This window comes from Physella acuta, unplaced genomic scaffold (assembly GCF_028476545.2).
Source record: "Physella acuta isolate Inbredline_101_S28 unplaced genomic scaffold, ASM2847654v3 ptg000751l, whole genome shotgun sequence".
Lineage (NCBI taxonomy): Eukaryota > Metazoa > Mollusca > Gastropoda > Physidae > Physella > Physella acuta.
In genome coordinates this window covers 1-22,754 of record NW_026732269.1, presented here as the reverse complement: position 1 = coordinate 22,754, position 22,754 = coordinate 1, and the positions used below count along the sequence as shown (strand labels likewise).

At 38.7% G+C, this 22,754-nt stretch overlaps 1 protein-coding gene across 1 annotated transcript; it reads right to left on the bottom strand.

Moving 5' to 3' along the window:
• Window positions 1-1,353: 1,353 nt before the first annotated feature.
• On the bottom strand, window positions 1,354-18,606 carry LOC131950310 (sodium- and chloride-dependent neutral and basic amino acid transporter B(0+)-like). Its single transcript, XM_059312415.1, has 15 exons — window positions 18,439-18,606; window positions 15,987-16,248; window positions 12,540-12,671; window positions 12,158-12,285; window positions 10,902-11,098; window positions 10,207-10,345; window positions 6,463-6,597; window positions 6,237-6,340; window positions 5,732-5,856; window positions 5,481-5,593; window positions 4,816-4,944; window positions 4,323-4,422; window positions 3,696-3,802; window positions 2,593-2,778; window positions 1,354-1,935 (listed from the first exon to the last, which is right to left on the bottom strand). Exons 1-15 carry the CDS (start codon window positions 18,475-18,477, stop codon window positions 1,762-1,764), a joined length of 2,070 nt encoding a protein of 689 aa, XP_059168398.1. The 5' UTR covers window positions 18,478-18,606; the 3' UTR covers window positions 1,354-1,761.
• Between the last annotated feature and the right edge of the window lie 4,148 nt (window positions 18,607-22,754).

Here is a 22,754-nt window from a genome sequence, read left to right as displayed (position 1 = left end):
GATGCAGATATTTATGCATATAAATATTTATTCAAATTAAAGTAAAAATAAAATTCTTCAAAAAATAAAATTTATTTTGTGTATAAAAACTTGTGCTAATATATATATAAGAAAATGATGTTAAAAATAATTTGAATTTAGACCCTACTTAAAAATGCATTAAAAATAGTTGTAGAATGTATGTCTAGAAAGATCTAACTATGGTCACAACCGTACTTGAGGATTAATTGTATGGAATGAAACAGGTAGATTTAAAAATTAAAATGACTCAACATTAATTACACTGAATGAAACATCTAGATTAAAGCTGATTCAACATTAATTTCATGGAATAGTTGAATCAACATTAATTTCATTAAATAGTAGAATCAACATTAATGTCATTGAATAATTAAATCAACATTAATTTCATGGAATAGTTGAATCAACATTAATTTTATGGAATAGTTGAATCAACATTAATTTCATGGAATAGTTGAATAAACATTAATTTCATGGAATAGTTGAATCAACATTAATTTCATTGAATAGTTAAATCAACATTAATTTCATTAAATAGTTGAATCAACATTAATTTCATTAAATAGTTGAATCAACATTAATTTCATGGAATAGTTGAATCAACATTAATTTAATGGAATAGTTGAATCAACATTAATTTCATTAAATAGTTGAATCAACATTAATTTCATGGAATAGTTGAATCAACATTAATTTCATGGAATAGTTGAATCAACATTAATTTCATGGAATAGTTGAATCAACATTAATTTCATGGAATTGGATTGAGGTGTGAGTCAGCACTAAATATAAATTCTAATTAATAGTTGTGAATTGGCTGAACATTCAAAGTACAGAATTACAATAATAATCATCTAACAGAAGATTAAAAAAGCATTTGTGTAAAATTCGTTAAAATTTTGTTTGCTTCTATTATTTACATTAGTGTTAAAAACAACTGTCAGTTTTCTAAAAGACCAGATTTCTCCAAGAACAAATGACTAGCTATTTCAACACTGACCCAATGGCCTGATCTTAAAATGTGCTATAACTAAAAGGAACACAAAATGTGTAATCAAGACTTCATGATGTGCTATAGGTACAGTAAGATTCGTGTTTCTCACAGACTTTATTTTTCTTACGGACTGGGGGGGGGGGGGGGCAATTGAACATTTTGGGAGGTAAAAGTTTTTCTATATACATTCTATTTTGATCTGAGGTGGGAGGGGGCGCCTGAAAGAAACACTATTTGCTATCAGGACCATAATGAGACTGTTCAGAGTTATCTAACGTGGTTACAAACTAGTAAAATGGGCTTATTCTGATACTTACTTATGTGGTTTCATGCTAGCTAATTAAGCGGGCTTATCCTGATCCTGTTCAGAAATGTTGCTATGTATATTGTAAGCTCGATCTCATTGTGGCTAATAATCACTGTTTTCATATTGGTGAGTGAGATTATAATACACATAATTTTGGTGACAAAAATTTATCTCAATACTTTTAAATTCGGTGCATATACAACATATATACAAATACCAGCAGAATTGCACGCAACAATACTTCAGATCATGTATAAACTCTGAACAATCGAGTCATATTTACATTAAGTTGAACCACTGGCGTTAGCAGCTTCTGTACAACTAACTCTTTAGTAAGACGAGACGTCATTTAGACGAAATCACCTCAGTGGTCGGGTTTGTTGAATGAACAGCTGTGGGGGAATTTTGTGAAGCAGGTCTCAGGGATTCCAAGATTGGCTTAACTGGGAAAGGAGGTCGTTTTATATTCAGCGTAGTCGTCTGTAACTGGCACGGGGTTCTCAACGCCTGCTTCCATTTTGATGACGTCTTTAGTGGGGTCGTCAGGGCGGTAGATGGCTTTTTTGTCGTTGGGCGCCCATTCTGTTGTTGGCTCGAACATGCTTTTCCTCCACTGTAAAGAAAACACCACAGCAAAGTTCATATTTGTTTTTAAACCACTAAGCGGTCATCCATAAATAATGTCACGCTTTTTTTGACGATTTTTACCTCCCCCCTCTCCCCTCCGTCACACATGTCACAAAAAGCCAGACCCCCCCCTAAAATGACGTCACACCTCAGCTTACAACCCCCCCCCCCCCTTCAAAATTTCAGTTTCCCACAATCTTGTCTGAACTCTGTCAACATAGAGTATTTTAATAAATTCCTATTACAATTTATTAAAACAGTTTTCTAAAACCCGAAATAACGGCTAATACTCGTTTTATAACATTGCTTTTTTATAATGTAAAAGTGTGACGTCACACCATCTGACCCCCCCTCCCCTTCATCATACAGTCACAAAATTACGGGCCCCCCTCCCCCCTACGAGTGACGTCATTTATGGACGTCGCCTTATTCAAATCATCTTGTATAGGGTGTTGAAAACAATTATCTTAAACAAATGTTGCTGATATTCGCAAAAAAATAATTTGAAATTAGTCTGTGACTAAGAAATAGGCGCTATAATATCCCATTGAGTTTAGTGTAAATTAAAAATATCAAAACTGTATGTTAAGTCATACCTGCACGACCCCTGTTCACCAGGTTTAATGCCAGAGTTTGAACTCACCTTACTGAAAGATGTGACTGCTGGGTCCCTCCATGAGGTGAAGGACTTCCACAGGAACCAGAGGGGGATGGGGCACAGGACGACACTCAACAGTGTCCAGCCTATAGACTGGGCGAACATTGGGATAGGGTCGCCGTTGTCGTACGTCGGTGGCTTGTAGCGGACCATACGATACATGAACATGGCCTGAAATAACAAGGGAACATTGGAACATAGTAGGGTGAAAAAAAAGGAACAGCAGGGTGCAGAGGCGTAGCGAGGGGGGGGGGTGGCGGGGGTGCGAACCGCACCGGGTGACACCATTTAGGGGGGGGGGGGTGACACCAGGCAAAAATAGCAAAATATATAGAGAAAAACTTGAGGGGGGGGGGGGGTGTGCAAATAGAAAATTTGAGGGGGGGGGTGCAAATCGAAAATTTGAGGTGGGGGGGGGGTGCAAATCGAAAATTTGAAAGTTTGTCCCCGGGTTGCTACGCCTCTGGGGGGGGGGGGGTGACACCATTAAGTGCCGCACCGGGTGACACCCGACCTCGCTACGCCACTTACAGGGTGTTAACTTTTTGATTACATGGTGAATTATGTTTTAAACAATACTGGGAAAAATATAAGTTCAGCTTCTAACTGAAATTAAAGGGAATGGATTTAGGCCTAAAAGCTGTTTTATATCTTGTGATGGTTGAAGGGGGGGGGGGAATTCAATAAATTATCCAGCAGCACAAGAAAGATATGGTAATTTATTGCCATTCAGGGTGGGATTGATGTGGACATGATGTGGACATAATGTGGACATGATGTAGACATGTGGACATGGTGTGGACATGGTGTAGACATGGTGTAGACATGGTGTGGGCATGATGTGGCTATTTAGACACTATTTGAGCATAATGTTGACATGATGTGGACATTATTTGAGCATAATGTTGACATGATGTGGACATTATTTGAGCATAATGTGGACATGATGTGGACATGATGTGGACATTATTTGAGCATGATGTGGACATGATGTGGACATGATGTGGACATGATGTGGACATGATGTGGACATGATGTGGACATAATGTGGACATGGTGGACATGATGAGAAAACGATGGCTACTTACTGCTATAAGAAGAGGAGCGGACACAGCCCAACAAAACACCCAATATGGCCAACCATGGGGTCGTGCACCCAACATGTATTTTATATCGTTTAAAAACCTCATCACACCTGCAGATATTGATTAATTAAATTAATTAAATGAAACATTTGAAAACAATGAATAAAACATTAATAAATGACGGTAATGAGGTAAAACAATGATGTATTTTATTTTCGAAGATTTAATATAAATATTTTTTATCTTTGTAAATCAACTCAGCACAAACGGGTACCCGGCAATAATTTGAATGTATGAGTAAGTTGAAAGGGTGGGTGTGAGGGCAGGAGTACAGACGTTCATAATCAAGCTGCTGATCATGTTTTGTGGCTTATCATAAGACTGGGTTTGGCAGCAGAATAAGAATAACTAATACATAAATACAGCACACAGACGCAACTGGTTAGCGGTATGCATTCTATACCTCGACCACAACGTCCCCATAACCCAGATCATGATGCTGGATCTAATCCGTATTAGACTTGCTTAACATACGAAAACTATTGATGTTACTTTAACATGGGTAACGAGCTATGGATGGATAGTGTTGAACATGGTACCAGTAAACGGAAAAGAGTTGAAGTGACTTACCGTAGACCCACATGACGGAGACGACTTCAATACAAGAGACGAAGAGAACGGAGAAGTCGGCACCGTAGTGGTCCATCATAGACACCACGTAGTCGCCTCCCTGTATTTGAGGGAGGAGGATCAGGTTAGAGTTATTGGACTTTGCATGATTTAGAGTTACTGGACATTGCAAGGTGTTGGGGCTGAATTTTAGAAAACTTTCCATAATATGTTATATTTTGGCCTAAAAGATATTTTGAGATTTAAGGATAGTTGAATGAATATTAAAAGATGTATAAGATTTACTGAGCGTTGCTAGAAAGATGTAAGCTCAAAGTTACTGAATAAATTAATTTTTAAATTTTAAGTTAGAGTTATTAAACTTGGCGCAATGTTAATGGTTGATTTGCTTTGGATCACTAGACATACGAGTCTACATCATTTAGCAAACAATTATTCGTCTATAGCTCGGACTTGTTGCTAGAACTGAAGCCAATGACGTCACTGATCTTACCGGACAAGTGCAGGGTAGAGCCAGGAAGAAGCAGGCGATGGCCAGTCCAACACAGATGGCACTTTTGTATCGTCTGGTCTTAGGGAACTCGTCTTGGATGCACGTCAGCACAGTCTCCATCAGACCGAACTGTTGGGTCATTCAAAATGCACGTTAGGCTACAACTTCAGGACATTCATAATACATGTTAGGGAAAATCTATAGGACATCTATAGACTACATGTTAGGCTACAACTTTAGGATATTCAAAATACATGTTAGGACTTTCAGTATAAGCTACATGTTAGGTTACAACTTTAGGACATTAAAAAAAAAAAAACATGTTAAAATAAATCTAAAAGACATTCATAATACATGTTAGGGACAATCAATAGGACATTCAACATAGACTATATGTTAGGCTAAAAGTTTAGGACATTCAAAATAAACGTAAGGATATAGCTTTAGGACATTCAAAATAAATGTTATGTTATAAATTTAGGACATTCAAAATACATGTTAGGGACAATCTATAAGACATCTAACATAGGCTACACGTTAGGCTAAAACTTTAGGACTTTTAAAATACATGTTGCAGTCTCTATTGGATAAAATCTTTCGGAACATTTAAACCTTGACCTAGCTAGATTAACCTTGACCTACATCTGAAATCAACCTTGACCTACCTCTGAGTCAAGCCCCAGAGTAAAGAGCATGAAGAAGAACAGAATGGACCACAGCTGTGAGGGGGGTAGGTTGGACAAGGCTTCAGGGTAGACAACAAACGCCATCCCGTAGCCTGGGAATACAAAACAATTGATGCATTTAAACTTGGGAGAAAGACTAAGACACGGTATAAATAATTTGTTTATAACGTCCAAAAAGCAGAGGTACATGCTTTCAAATAGACTGTTTAAAAAAATGTTGAATTTCTTACCTCCATCGGCGACTTCTGAAACCTTTTTGCCGACAATTTTTGCCATGCCGCCAAATGTCGTGAAGACGACAAAGCCGGCTATGACACTGGTGATGAGATCCATGAAACTTATCAACAGAGAGTCACTGTAGGGAAGGATGAAGGGGCGATAGTTCAACAACATAATTAAGTAACTGAATTAAGTTTTTTAATAAATTAAAGTAACGAAGTATATTTTAGAAAATTTTACAGAGTTAGTCAATGCATTAGAGACTGGTCTTTGCATAAAGGATTATATAAACAAAAGCTGGCAAAATTGGAATAACAGAATTTAAACCTCTACCACTAGTATAAGTATATCCTTGGGCTAGTAACAGTTACTCTGCCATTTTCGCTAAGAATTACATCGCACCTTAGTAGATCATAAAACAAAACTCACAAACAGACCAAAAACAAGTAGCTTAATAAAAGACCAAAAAAAAGTCACCTACTAAAAGACCGAAAAAAAAACGAGTGAATCACTCACTAGTAGACCATGTTGTTGAACTTGTTGTAGCTACCAAACATGATAATACCACCAAACGATACACTCAGGGAGAAGAACATCTGACCAGCAGCGGCCACCCATACCTGTATCACGTGACCAAAAAATTTAAATGTCAACACAATACAAAAGTGACTTGTATTTGAAAAAAAAAATTCGTTCTTGTAGTTTACATTCCTGTATGGATTAGAACACCTTTTGTTCTCACCTGAATGTCCTTGAGCTTCTCCCAGTCTGGGATGATGAAAAAATCCACACCATCTTTAGCACCATCCAGCAGAGCACCACGGACCAGGAGGATGAGGAGGATGACGTAGGGGAAGGTGGCGGTGAAGTAGACCACCTGGTGGTAGAGACAGGTTTATGGCGTCATGATGGGTGGTTGGGGAAATGTTGGGGGAAGGTGGCGGTGAAGTAGACCACCTGGTGGTAGAGACAGGTGTATGGCGTCATGATGGGTGGTTGGGGGAGTTTTTGGTTAGGGGAAGGTGGCGGTGAAGTAGACCACCTGGTGGTAGAGACAGGTGTATGGCGTCATGATGGGTGGTTGGGGGAGTTTTTGGTTAGGGGAAGGTGGCGGTGAAGTAGACCACCTGGTGGTAGAGACAGGTTTATGGCGTCATGATGGGTGGTTGGGGGAGTTTTTGGTTAGGGGAAGGTGGCGGTGAAGTAGACCACCTGGTGGTAGAGACAGGTGTATGGCGTCATGATGGGTGGTTGGGGGAGTTTTTGGTTAGGGGAAGGTGGCGGTGAAGTAGACCACCTGGTGGTAGAGACAGGTTTATGGCGTCATACTGGGTGGTTGTGGTACTTTTGGGGAATATTGGGGCTTTACGCTAGGTTGTTAGGAGACTTTTAGGCGAATGTGTTGGTGGAGTAGACCACCTGATGGGATAAATAGTGGGGTACCTTAATACTGTGTTGCATTAAATGCCTTAAAGATACCCATCTGCTTGTAAAACCAGTTGCGAAATGTTAGAGTCATTAGTTGAAATAGTATAGGATACAATCCTGAATTTTAATAATATAACCACGTACACTGTGATGTATGTAGCATTTTAAAAAAATGTACAGGGTAGACAACCAGGACAGCCACGAACTATAACATTGTTAGAGTAGCGCCCCTTCTGTAATTCTGCTTTTTATTTGTGAACCGTGTGAATGTGCTTTTATGAGTTTTGAATGAGAAGTCACCGTCTGGACACGAACTAGAGTGGATCAAATGAAATTCGACCGCTGTTGTTAAACGCACTCAGCAATCCTATTTTATCAAAACAATACCACGAACAGTGTATAGCTTTGTTGGATAGCAACTTACAATATAGTTGGATCCCAATGTACAATTTTGTAGGGTTGCAAATAACAACATGGTAGGATATCTATTTGCAGCTTAATAAGATGGCTACTTACAAACAAGTACGATGCCACCTGATTACTTATACATATTGATATCCACAATCACTGCCAGTATTAACTAGACCGTTGTTGTTTTTACCAATTCTATATCAACATTAAATGCCAGAGAGATTCAGGTTTGCCATAATAGAAATTAGTTACATTTCAACAGCAACTACCATATCCCACCAGCTTACCTTTCCAGAACTTTTGATGCCTTTGATCAAACAGAAGACGACCCCACCCCACCAGCTTACCTTTCCAGAACTTTTAATGCCCTTGATCAAACAGAAGACGACCACGACCCACCAGCTTACCTTTCCAGAACTTTTGATGCCTTTGATCAAACAGAAGACGACCCCACCCCACCAGCTTACCTTTCCAGAACTTTTGATGCCTTTGATCAAACAGAAGACGACCACACCTCACCAGCTTACCTTTCCAGAACTTTTAATGCCCTTGATCAAACAGAAGACGACCACGACCCACCAGCTTACCTTTCCAGAACTTTTGATGCCTTTGATCAAACAGAAGACGACCCCACCCCACCAGCTTACCTTTCCAGAACTTTTGATGCCTTTGATCAAACAGAAGACGACCCCACCCCACCAGCTTACCTTTCCAGAACTTTTGATGCCCTTGATCAAACAGAAGACGACCTCACCAGCTTACCTTTCCAGAACTTTTGATGCCTTTGATCAAACAGAAGACGACCTCACCAGCTTACCTTTCCAGAACTTTTGATGCCCTTGATCAAACAGAAGACGACCCCACCCCACCAGCCTACCTTTCCAGAACTTTTGATGCCCTTGATCAAACAGAAGACGACCCCATCCCACCAGCTTACCTTTCCAGAACTTTTGATGCCCTTGATCAAACAGAAGACGACCACGACCCACCAGCTTACCTTTCCAGAACTTTTGATGCCTTTGATCAAACAGAAGACGACACCACCCCACCAGCTTACCTTTCCAGAACTTTTGATGCCCTTGATCAAACAGAAGACGACCCCATCCCACCAGCTTACCTTTCCAGAACTTTTGATGCCCTTGATCAAACAGAAGACGACCCCATCCCACCAGCTTACCTTTCCAGAACTTTTGATGCCCTTGATCAAACAGAAGACGACCACGACCCACCAGCTTACCTTTCCAGAACTTTTGATGCCTTTGATCAAACAGAAGACGACCCCACCCCACCAGCTTACCTTTCCAGAACTTTTGATGCCCTTGATCAAACAGAAGACGACCCCATCCCACCAGCTTACCTTTCCAGAACTTTTGATGCCCTTGATCAAACAGAAGACGACCACGACCCACCAGCTTACCTTTCCAGAACTTTTGATGCCTTTGATCAAACAGAAGACGACCCCACCCCACCAGCTTACCTTTCCAGAACTTTTGATGCCCTTGATCAAACAGAAAACGACCCCATCCCACCAGCTTACCTTTCCAGAACTTTTGATGCCTTTGATCAAACAGAAGACGACCCCACCCCACCAGCTTACCTTTCCAGAACTTTTGATGCCCTTAATCAAACAGAAGACGACCCCACCCCACCAGCTTACCTTTCCAGAACTTTTGATGCCCTTAATCAAACAGAAGACGACCTCACCAGCTTACCTTTCCAGAACTCTTGATGCCTTTGATCAAACAGAAGACGACCACACCCCACCAGCTTACCTTTCCAGAACTTTTGATGCCTTTGATCAAACAGAAGACGACCACACCCCACCGGCTTACCTTTCCAGAACTTTTGATGCCTTTGATCAAACAGAAGACGACCTCACCAGCTTACCTTTCCAGAACTTTTGATGCCCTTGATCAAACAGAAGACGACCCCACCCCACCAGCTTACCTTTCCAGAACTTTTGATTCCCTTGATCAAACAGAAGACGACCCCATCCCACCAGCTTACCTTTCCAGAACTTTTGATGCCCTTGATCAAACAGAAGACGACCACGACCCACCAGCTTACCTTTCCAGAACTTTTGATGCCTTTGATCAAACAGAAGACGACCCCACCCCACCAGCTTACCTTTCCAGAACTTTTGATGCCCTTGATCAAACAGAAGACGACCCCATCCCACCAGCTTACCTTTCCAGAACTTTTGATGCCTTTGATCAAACAGAAGACGACCCCACCCCACCGGCTTACCTTTCCAGAACTTTTGATGCCCTTAATCAAACAGAAGACGACCTCACCAGCTTACCTTTCCAGAACTCTTGATGCCTTTGATCAAACAGAAGACGACCACACCCCACCGGCTTACCTTTCCAGAACTTTTGATGCCCTTAATCAAACAGAAGACGACCTCACCAGCTTACCTTTCCAGAACTCTTGATGCCTTTGATCAAACAGAAGACGACCACACCCCACCGGCTTACCTTTCCAGAACTTTTGATGCCTTTGATCAAACAGAAGACGACCTCACCAGCTTACCTTTCCAGAACTTTTGATGCCTTTGATCAAACAGAAGACGACCACACCCCACCGGCTTACCTTTCCAGAACTTTTGATGCCTTTGATCAAACAGAAGACGACCTCACCAGCTTACCTTTCCAGAACTTTTGATGCCTTTGATCAAACAGAAGACGACCACGACCCACGACAGGATGAGACACAGGGTCAGTTTCCAGAGCGGCGCTCCCATGTTCTCTGGCTCCACGCCCGCGGATTTCTGGATAACTTCTTTACTGTGGATTAGTGGATCAGTGGATTAGTGGATCAAGGAATCAGTGGGTCAGTGTATAAGTGGATCAGTGTATAAGTGGATCAGTGTATAAGTGGATCAGTGTATAAGTGGATCAGTGTATAAGTGGATCCGTGGATTAATGGATCTGATTAGACTAGCCAATAGCTGTGACTTTTACATTTCCATAAAGACGATTCTTAATTTTAACAAAGAAGATTGTATACACTCTGGGGACATTTGGAGAGACTAGCCTAGAATAGAGATGCCAGGAAAGCTCTTGTCGGTCCATGTGCCAGTGGATGCAACTGGCCTAACTTACCTAAACACTTAATCTAACTGTGATTCCAATAGAAAATCCGTTGTTAAGCCGTGTTTGACTTACATGCAATCATTGCATGAACATAATGCAATTTTCATTAACTTATTGTCATTAGCTTATTGTCATTAGTTCCCTGTCTTAAACTCATCGTCAAGGGTAACGCCAATTTAAAAACTAACAACTAGGTTTTTGAGCTGAGGTTTATAGGATTAGCTCTCTGCTTAGATTTAAAACTTACTAAAAATAAAGTTGCGCCGGAGACTTGGAGGGACCGGAAGTGGGCGTGGTACACGTCATGTTGCCAGGCAACACGCTCTGGTCTGTAGTACCGGTACACAGGCAGTTGCCAAGTAGTCCGTTCAGTGTAGCGTTCATTGTACAGTTTTGTAGGGGCGGGCCAAGCTTTGATACACAGTTGTAGTCCTGGATCCATTGCTGGAAGAGGGGGATTACATCGGGTTGGGATTAGTGTTATATGAGGTGGGTGTTAAGATTAAATCATCTGAGGATTAGGGTTAGATTAGGTGGGGATTAGGAGTCCATGGGGTGGATATGATCAGGTGGGGGTTAGGGTTAGATCAGGTGGGGGGGGGTTAGGGTTAGATCAGGTGGGGGTTAGGGTTAGATCAGGTGAGGGGGAGGGGTTAGGCTTTGATCAGGGGGGTGGGGGGTTAGGGTTAGACCAGGTGGGGGTTAGGGTTAGATCAGCAGGTGGGGGTTAGGGTTACATTAGGTGGATTTTAGAATTAAATCAGGTGGGGGTTAGGGTTAGAAAAGGTGGGGATTAGGGGTACATGGGGTGGATATGATCAGGTGGGGGTTAGGGTTACATGAGGTGGATTTTAGGATTAAATCAGGTGGGGGGGGGTAGGGTTAGATAAAGTGGGGATTAGGGGTACATGGGGTGGATATGATCAGGTGAGGGGTTAGGGTTACATGAGGTGGATTTTAGGATTAAATCAGGTGGGGGGGGGGGGGGTTAGGGTTAGATAAAGTGGGGATTAGGGGTACATGGGGTGGATATGATCAGGTGAGGGGTTAGGGTTAGATCAGATTGTAATTAGCATTACACGAGGAGAATCTTAAAAAGCAGGAGCGAATTTCGGTTACTCGTGATGGAAATAAGGGTTGCTAAAGTGAGAATTATGGCTAGATCAGTTGACAAACAAAGTTAGATCTTTGTGTGACAGTTTGTAGTTAATTATACATAATTAGAGATGAAGTTTTAAGATGTTAATTAAACATGATTTGGTACTTCTACTATATTTTTCAGCGGCTAATCACAGTATTGTAATCCTGGCTCTAAACCTAATTCTGAGCTTAAACGAAGCTTTTGACAAAAGTAACCATAGCAATATGTTTAACCCTTGCTTAAACCAAATAACCAAAACGTATATCTTGCACCTATTCTAAGCCTTGAACCTGACCTATAACCCTGACTCTGAAAACTAAAACACCTCTAGTGCCATCTAGTTACAGTTGTCAGGGACCCACCTCAGTACAGACTGACCAGGGCAGCGTCTCCTGCATTGATGCGAAGAAAAAATACAACGTGTAGGCCATGATGATGTTGTAGTAGATGGCGACGACAAGCGAAATCAGACACATGGATATACCGACACCTAATGGGAAATTAGAGGGAAAATTAGACATTTTGCACTCACACACAAAACCCAACAACACATACTCGAATTTATTGCGCTGTAATTAAAAGAAAGCTATTGCTTTTTTTTTTCTTAAAAGTGTAATGATGATGTTTGTATTTTAAATGAAAATCTCAGTGTCAGACATATCATACAAAGTTAATCCGAATTAAAATGTTTAAACTGTGCGTTTATTTGTTTAGTTTGAGAACCATCGACATGAGTGCCCTGACCTTTAGCACAAGGGTTCATCTCCCAGACTTTGGTGGGCCCCCTGCCCGAGTACTGTCCCATCACCAGCTCCATGAAGTACATGGGTTTGCCGATCAGAAGTTGTAGGATGATGTAGGCGATCAGGAAGGCGGCTGGCGAGGACAGAACGAAAGGTTTGTATGTTAAAGTTACATGCATATTATGCTTAAATCCTTAACCTGTACACAGGTATTTGGTATGAAAAGTGGAAAATGGCTGTGGAAAAATGGGAATTGTAGACAGAAGATGGCACTATTCCAGACAGAAGACAAAGGTCAACTTACAATACGTGCGTGTTTTCATTGAATCAAGGATCTCATGATCAGAGGCGTAGCTAGGGGAGAGCGGGGAGGGCGGCCGCCCCGGGCGCCGACCTCAGGGGGGCGCCAAAAGGGGTAGAACATTTTTTTTACAAGCTCATTTTAAGCTGTAGTTTAGAAATATAAACAGTCAAAGTAAAGAAATTTAACCGCTGAGAGCGTTTGCATACTAATTTAACTGTTTTCTACCTTGATTGTGTAACTGTAAAAGGTATATCCTTAAGAAACAGTGACCGGAAAAACTGCTTTCCAGCTTTCCTAGATGGGGGGGGGGGCGCTTTTTTGAAGACTAAAATCGGAAAAATTAAGGAATAAATAACCCATATCACTCAGAAAAGAACCCATGGAACTAAAACGTATTTTACGATTGTGTAACATAAAAACACAAATTATTGACGTTTAACATCCACTGTACCGTTTTTGTCCAAGATGGTGGGGAGAGGGGGGGGGGGGCGCTTTTTCACCAACAAAAATCGCAGGATTTGTATTGGATCGGTTACTAGATAACTCTTTTAACACTTAGAAAATAAATGTGTTTCCTCTAGCTTGTTTCATTATACAATCAACCAGTCAACGAAATACACATATCGTATTCCAATGTGAACAATAATTTGCTATTGTATGTCAATTGTATGACCTTAATCTAACAAACTTATAATCAAAATATGTACTATATCATAACAGAGACTGTTTCAAAGATAAAACGTAAAAAGTCTGTCCTAAACGATTTAGCACCGCTACAATTTTTTTTCTGACATTTCTAATCATCATCTTTAAAGGATAATGCATCTCAGGGGGAATTTAATTGGTGTCGAGTAAAGTTTTAGGGAACGAAAATCAGCGTAACTGTTAATTTTTTCAAGACTGTCGCACACGCATATATATATATATATATATATATATATATATATATATATATATATATATATATATATATATATATATATATATATATATATATATATATATATATATATATATATATATATATATATATATATATATATATATATATATATATATATATATATACACTGAATGTTCGCCCCGGGCGCCGGGAGGGGTCGCTACGCCTCTGCTCATGATCAAACTCAAAAAGAAATTTCACGAGGTAATAATTGTCATTACAACTGTACTGACCTTAAGGAAGCAGTTTTTCATAATTTTTAGTGATCTATGGGAGGTGTGCTACACCTCAAGATGTACACACACACACACACACGCACACACATTATATATATATATATATATATATATATATATATATCATTATGATTAAAAGGGACAAAGAGGTAATCCCCACAAGCTCTTATATCTGCTTTGTGTAGAGACATGGACGGCTGGGGTAAGGGGTGGTGGGGGGTCGAGGTTTTTTAATTACTTACAATGTCAACATAATGCTGCTTAGCATTTTGTTGAATAACTTTAAGCTTTAAAATACAGGGGAGCTTAGTCTAAACAGGCAAACTGAAACTAGGACAGTAAACTTAGTCTATAGTGCAGGCAAACATTGGGTTAAATAAAGCCTAGCTTTGGGAAAAACAAGATGTATTTTTAGCTAGAGAAAACATCGTTCACCCCGACTTGCTGTACCCACATGCCGTGCCTTAAGAAACATAGTGTGTCAATAGAGAATAAAATTGTGGAGATAGATTTATGGCTTGCTGGTAAAGTTTAATTACAATTGTAATGAAATGTATGCCTAGGATAATGTAAAAGTATGTCGGTTCTTGATTTTGATCTGGTGCAGCCGAAAGTGAATCATTAACACAAAGGCTAGTGATAAAATTAGGGTTAAGGCTTGGTTTTAGCTGTGGGGTTTATGCATGGGTAAATATAAAGGATAGTGTTTGTCTTTGTTTTGGTATAGATGGACATTTGATATGGGATTATACGAATATCCACTGAGACGGCTTCACTATAGGGGCCATTGGAGGCATGTACGGATAATACTTTCTTTGAAACTACTTTTCTTGCAAAATAACCCCCCCCCCCCCCCCCCCCCCACACACACAAACAAACAAAACTAGAGCAACATATAATATTAAAATATGTCATGGGTATTTCTTTTGGTCATTTGAAAACCATACAAAGTAGGGATTAAATTGCCTAATTAAAATAACAAAGAACACAATGAAATCAGTGAAAAGATGTATTGTTCTTCGTTCGGTATTTTTGTGGTTGTTCCCCTTTAAGGGTTACAGACAGACGAACCTAACCGATGATAATATTAGATTAAATTTATTGTTTTCTTCTGATTTTGTATTACCTAAGACTACTAAGTTGACGAAATTTATTAAATCACGATTTTGGTCCATGTTTACAGTAATATTCAGGCGCCTATCTGCGATCAAGGCCTATGCAATTCTAGCCATTTACGGCTGGAATTACTCCCCCTTAAGAAATGTTGATTACAAGCAGTTTTTTCTTTAAAATTAACACTAAGGAATATAGGTAAGGTATTGAATATGCCCGGTGTAATGATATTAAAATACATGATATAGGGGATTGAATGGGGAGGGTGGGGAGTAAAGTCAGAATCAAGCAAAGATTAAAATTTATAAACTTTTCATTTTAAGGACACTATAGATGACACATACGATACAAGATGACACATAAGATTACACATAAGATGACACATAAGATGACACAAAAGATGAAACATAAGAGGACACAAAAGAGGACACAAAAGATGACACAAAAGATGACACAAAAGATGACACAAAAGATGACACATAAGATAACACATAAGATGACACATAAGATGACACATAAGATTACACATAAGATTACACATAAGATGACACATAAGATGACACAAAAGATGAAACATAAGAGGACACAAAAGAGGACACAAAAGATGACACATAAGATTACACAAAAGATGACACAAAAGATGACACATAAGTTGTCATATAAGAGGACACAAAATACACAAGATGACACAAAAGAAGACACGATAACTTATAATGACACATACGATAATTTAAGGTGACACATAAAACGACACATACGATGACACATACAATGACTCGTACGTTTATACTATACGACACATGTAATGCACATAAGATGCATATTAATTTTAATCATCTTCAATAGCCTCACCTCCCCCATTCTGATATGCCAGGTACGGGAACCTCCACACGTTGCCCAGACCAACAGACAGCCCGATGCAGGACAGGACAAACTCGGCCTTGTTCCCCCACTGACCCCTCTCATCCTCGGCCTCTGTCCCCTGGGAGGACTGTACCTCCGAGTCCGCCCCATCGCTGGGTGTGTAGCCGTTGCCTTTATATCCTGCACTAGTTTCTGTTACATGGCCGCCATTGGGGTGGTATCCGTTCTCAAAGTACTCGGGTGGTGAATCCTGAATAGTTGTATGAATAGTTGGTTAGATAAATATACTTGTACAGTTTATATATATATATATATATATATATATATATATATATATATATATATATATATATATATATATATATATATATATACTTGTGTGTATACATATGTGCGTATACATATATATCATTATATAAATATAAAGCACTTTTTTAGTAAACATTATCTTTTTCTCATTTTACTTAAGATATTGCCAAGTTTTTAAAATTTAGCAATTTTTGTTAAAAGCCGCAAAGAAATTTTATAAATGATTCATAATTGTTGGCATTTAGAATGTAATTATCGTTACTGGGGGGGGGGGTAGGATGTGAGAGTGGGTAGAGGGTAGAGAGGTATTCCGACAACTACAAAATTAGCGTTAAAGAAAACAACCAAAGGTGTTCAGATACCTCGAATATTTGTGTTTTCGATTGCACCTGAGTTATGTCACATCAAATGTAGACAATGTACGAATACGTACGTCAGACCCCCTTAATGACACATGGTGTGTCCATTCATCACCACTAGCTAAAACTTCCTAGCCGCACTGACAGCATGACGGACGGGGAATGCGAACGTCAGACGTTACGTTAGGGGGAGTCAAGTGTGTGTGTGTGTGTGTGTGTGTGTGTGTGTGTGTGTGTGTGTGTGTGTGTGTGGAGAGTGGGGGAGAGATCCCCAGCTTGAGGTTGTATAGAAATTACGTTAGGGGCTCTAGTGTGTGTGTGGTGGGGGGGGGGGGGTTGGTGTGTGTGTGTGTGCGGGGTTTTGGTGTGTGTGAGGGGGTTGGGGGTGTGTGAGGGGGTTGGGGGGTTGTTTGTGAGGGGGGTTGGGGTGTGTTTGGGTGTGAGATCCTCAGATTGAGGTAATACAGAAGTTACGTTAAGGGGAGTCTAGTGTGTGAGAGGGGGTTGGAGTGTGTGTGTGGGGAGAGATCCCCAGATTGAGGTTGTATATAAATTACGTTAAGGAGTTGAGTGTGTGTGTGTGTGCGTGTGTGATTTCTCTATAGACTAGGGGTGTGTAGTGTGTGCGGGTATGTGTGTATGCATGTGTTGTGTTCTTAAGCTTTAGATTTTACGTTGTGTGTGTGTGTGTTTGTCACTGCTCTATAGACAAGGTTTGTGTGTGTGTAGAGGGGAGGGTTGGCTTTTTGTAAATGTTTATGCCTATATTCGTTATGCAGTATTAAATATCTTCCTACTCTAGATTGTACTCCTAGTCTGGTATTGCATTCTAGATTGCATTGTGAAATATTTGTTTTTAGAAGAAAACAAACGCCCTTTAAACTGTCGTTTAATCGACCAGCTTTCTTTAAACCTTAACAAATATTTTCCTAACATCTACAGAGATACCCCAACCAAATAAAATCAACTTTGATTAGCCATATTATGTGAAGATTCAAATTTTTAACACATATTCTAAAATGTAAAGATGGTCAACACATTTAAACAGATTCCAGTTTTTGAGCAAACATCCTAAAATGTAAACATGTATTCTAATTAACAAACACCGATTGATATTGAACTAAGATCTTCATTCCCAAACTTAGATCATACAATTTAAACATCAATCCTTAGATTGAAACAGGGATCCAAAAATATAAACAATGATCCTCATTTTAGAGCATTTATTCCAAAAAATCAACTGAGATCTTAATATTCAAACAAGGATCAATATTGAAAACATGGATTCGCAAGTACAAACAGCAAAAGCAAACACAGATCCCAATAATTTAACACGGATATTCAAAGTGAAGGATACACCAAAACCTTCACGCAAACAATACGAAATGATCTTGCTTCAAAGGTTGATAATTAGATGACCAACTCAAAAGGACAATTTTTAATCGGAAAGAAACTCTGTCTCTAGACACACACTATTATCCACATAATATTCAATCCTTATTTGGAAAAAAAAAACATGAATTGTAAAAATAAATTTCGCAATACACAGCAAAACAAACACACTAGGAAATCTGATACAAAGGCATCAAGTTTTCCTCCACTACACGTTTGAAATTTTAGACACTAAAAATTTCCAGGTAGAAAAACAATCCAAGTCGAATCAAGATTTTTCAATCTCTCTCTGTGCAAAACTCAACAAAAAAAAATAAATCTACCACACTGTAAATTAATTACATAATCCTCATTAATTAGAAATTTAAAAATTTAATCACCCGATCCAGCGGTTGAACTTTCTTCAGAACCACAGACATCGTCTGCTAACAGAACCTCCAGGCCCGACAATAGTTGTGAAAATAAGACTTGATCGCACAATTTTTTTGTTAGGTTTTAGCGAGGCAACCCTCACGTCAACTAGTTGCTCTATACGAGGAGACTCTCGTTTTATAAACTCGTAAATAGCGAACAGGATAGACAGGGAATCCGGGGGCGGGACGGCCGTTTCCTGTCTTGAATTTAAGAAAACCAGAAGAAAATAACAGGGGCGACCTCACCTGGAAAATAATAGGTCTGCCTATTTTTTTTTCTTTAAATAAAAGGGACTGTACTTGAGAAAACAAATGCAGAGAAAATGCCCATGAGGTGACGTCATAAGAATTCGTAATAGAGTTTACCCCCTTTGAAAATCCTGGATTGTTTTTTCGGCCATGCTACAAAATAGTATTGTATTACCTGCGCAGATATATGGCCAACGTTTAATAATAAAAATGCATTGCCCCCTTTTTTTTAAAAAACTGGGTGTGATTCGAACCAGATTGTTTGCAAATTTTAGTATATTCAAAGATTGGGAACGTTGAGTTGGGAGGGGGTATGTAATTTAATTAAAGGTGTAATTACGATGGAATATGAAGGGCCGAGCACCAAACACCAAACACAGCTCTGATGAGAAATAGCTGTGAAACAGAGAGGACTGACGAAAACATATGCACTTAACTTCATTTTACAAGTTCAATCTTATGACTTTGATATACTCACCCCTCCCCCAATCTATACCCTCCCTCACAACCCCCCCTGCACCTTATCCAAATTAACGTCAATCACAAAAGTCGTTACACCTCAAGCAATCAATCTCAAACTTGTTATGTTGCGATCTCACTCGATAATAAACTCGTTGCTGTTGTTGTTTATTGCTTAAAGTCCTTTTTTAATCTTGAGATTAATAAAATAGGCTGTCAAGTTACCGCTGGGGTTGGTACGGTATTTCACGTGAATCAGCATGCCAGGTTTTAGCCGAGACTTGACATTTTTAACACGTTTTTCTTAACTCAGCTTCGCGTTTGTTTGTTTGTTTGTTGTTAAAATTGACATCGAAAATTAGCCCACTTCTGATTGCTCTAGAGATCTGAAATTCGGCATGCAGGCTATTTTCGCCTAACAATTTCAGATGCAATCATAAAAACTAGCAATTAGAGACCGTAATTAGCTTAATTTAATTACGCCCTAAGGACCATAAAATTGAGGACGTGATTTCTAAAGATAACGACAAGACTGGAGGCCTATTGACACAGTTACTTCGGCCCCAATCGATGTGAGCGCGCTGGCCGTGATCGTATAGTGGTTAGTACTTCGCGTTGTGGCCGCGACAACCCAGGTTCGAATACTGGTCGCTCAAGATTTTTAGTCCGTGTATTTATAAACACTTAGTCAAGTCATACTTAATCAAGTCATTAGATAAAGTAGAAAATAAACTTTTTTAAAAACCACGTTTTTCATGTGTAGCAACGGACTAAAAAGGAGAAAATAAAATACTTAAAAAAAACTTTATAAAAAATCACGTTTTTCTTGTGGACTAAAAAGTAGAAAATAACTATTTACATACATTTGATGACAAAAAACGTGGGTCGGGCAGATGGGTCGGGAAATTTGATGGTGAACGTACCCACGTTTTTTGTCATCAAATGTATGTAAATAGTTATTTTCTACTTTTTAGTCCACAAGAAAAACGTGGTTTTTTAAAAAGTTTTTTTTTAAGTATTTTATTACCAATGAGGATCAGTATTTTTGGTGATCGTAAAATTTGAGCATTTCTGGATTTATTCTGTAAGAGTAGTTCGCGTAGTACATGTTTTACAACCAGGAGCCTATCGACCATGAGCCGATTTAATATGTACATATAAGGCAACAATCATATATATATATATATATATATATATATATATATATATATATATATATATATATATATATATATATATATATATATATATATATATTAATATATATATATATATATATATATATATATATATATATATGTATATATATATATATATATATATATATATATATATATATATATATATATATATATATATATATATATATATATATAAGGAAAGATACTAGCCAATCATATCGATGTACCAGCCTTTACATGGACACTGGCCAGAAGGCCGTGGTCTCAAGAACCCAAGTCTCGCCATTATTTATACAACAACAACAATACAATGATCACAAAACAGTATTTACTCAAATCTCGGCCAGTGAATGTTTATTTATTTTTGGTAATCAATGACCAAGGTATTTTAACTACGTTATTTTATAAGAAAGGGACGGCGTGGCCTAGCGGTAGAGCACTAGACTGTTAACCCGAACGTCTCGAGCTTGAATCCGGGTTCAAGTCAGTAGAACCGTTACTGAGTCATCCCAGCTCTGATAGGTACCTATCTCACGTTGGGGAAAGTAAAGGCGGCTAAGTAAAGTGCTGACCACACCTTCCCACACTGAGTTCGACAACTCTACTTCATCTACACAATAGATTGCTAGGTATAAAGATACAAATCTTGACATTATATATATATATATATATATATATATATATATATATATATATATATATATATATATATATATATATATATATATATATATATATGTCGTACTATTGCTTACTAGTTTTAATATATATATACCCACTCTTATTAAACACACACAGAATGGTTTCTCAAAAACCAACACACACACACACCTGAATCCATACAGAAAAGCACATAAAACTTTGAACATCGATGTTTGCCTAACAAGAAAAATGAGAACTAGTCAAATACTGATGTGGGTAACCTCTGACAGGTAATTTGTTCATGCAGCTTTAATTTCCCGGGTATTTCCCAAATTTCCCCAAGAAAACTCCTATAAAAAGTAATTACCTTGAAGGTCTTAAAGTATTTAGTCCTTGGTTCACATTGTGAATTAGCATGTAAATAAAATGTTTTTTTTTAGTAGCCTTGGTTTCAGGAAGTAATATTTTGCCCCACATAACTGACGTATTTATTACTAAACAATAGTTTGTAAGTAGGCTACATGGTCGGGACCCGTTTGACTGAATAACAGAGGGAGTAGAGTTTATGTGCAAATTGAGATTCAACATGAGACAGGTACCCAGTGGAGCTGAGTCAGCTCTGAAGATTATTAAAATAATGGCCTATGATGGGATTCATGCTTCATACAAGACTTGAGATGTCGGTATACATTTAGTATTTGATAAGTATAATCATTGCAATGGTATAATCATTGCAATAGTGTAATCATTGCAATAGTGTAATCATTTCAATAGTTTAATAATTGGGATGATGAAATAATAGTGATGTTGCAATCATTAGGATGTTGACATCTTGGGGGATTGTGTAATCATTACGATGATGTTATCATTTGAGTGGTATAATAATTGAGGTGTAATTATTGGGATGATATAATCTTTGGAATTATGTAATCTTTTGATAAAGTGATCATTGGAATGGTGTACCAAATGCATATCAAATGCATACCACATGTGTACCAAATGCATACCAAATGCATACCAAATGTGTACCAAATGTTTACTAAAAGTATACCAAATGTATACTAAAAGTACATCAAATGTATACAAAAATTATACCAAATGTAATTGAAAAGATACGTGACAACTGTAATATATTCATGCTATACTGGCCCTCTGTTATTTAAATCATGTCAAATTAATTATGCACGGACAAGTAATCCATGTGACCAATACAATTAATTTTAACACCGGCGCTTTAATGAAAGAGCGCTGCTAATTACAATTAGAAGAACACGCAGTTAAGTACGTCATTAACCAAATGTATTCAGAAATCGGACACATGAGCTCTAGATTTCACCAGTGGGATGACCGTGACTTTTTTTAGACGAGGGATGGGGCCATCTAAAATAGTTTTAATCAAAGAATAACCTACTTAGTTTAATTAAATCCGTCGATGCCGGTAAATGAGTAACGGTTAAAATACAGGATGAAAATATAATCTTTAACACGATAACAAGAGCGGTGATTTCAAATTTTAAAAATAGCCCACTAAACCGTCAACTTCCGTTTTTAAAGTAGGTCAGTGGGATGGAGACGGGTCGGACGGGGCCAAATAGAATCCGGGTGAGTCATCGGTGTTGTTGTCACAACAAGGTCAGGCTGGTGTCACTTGTCACACGTCACACCTGAGGGATAGCCCTGATGACGTCAGCTCCTGGTGTCGAAATCTTGCCTTAATCAACCGACGTAGAAGTACTCACGACAAATAAACTT

What these genes read in the sequence shown, in the direction of transcription:
- LOC131950310 (XM_059312415.1), bottom strand. Translation starts at nt 18,477, where the DNA reads ATGTCTGTGGTTCTGAAGAAAGTTCAACCGCTGGATCGG. An exon ending in CCGGCGCAACTTTATTTTTA is followed by an intron (nt 10,346 to 10,901) that starts GTAAGTTTTAAA and finishes ACTAATCCACAG; the next exon opens with TAAAGAAGTTATCCAGAAAT. An exon ending in CAGTCACATCTTTCAGTAAG is followed by an intron (nt 1,936 to 2,592) that starts GTGAGTTCAAAC and finishes TTTTCTTTACAG; the next exon opens with TGGAGGAAAAGCATGTTCGA.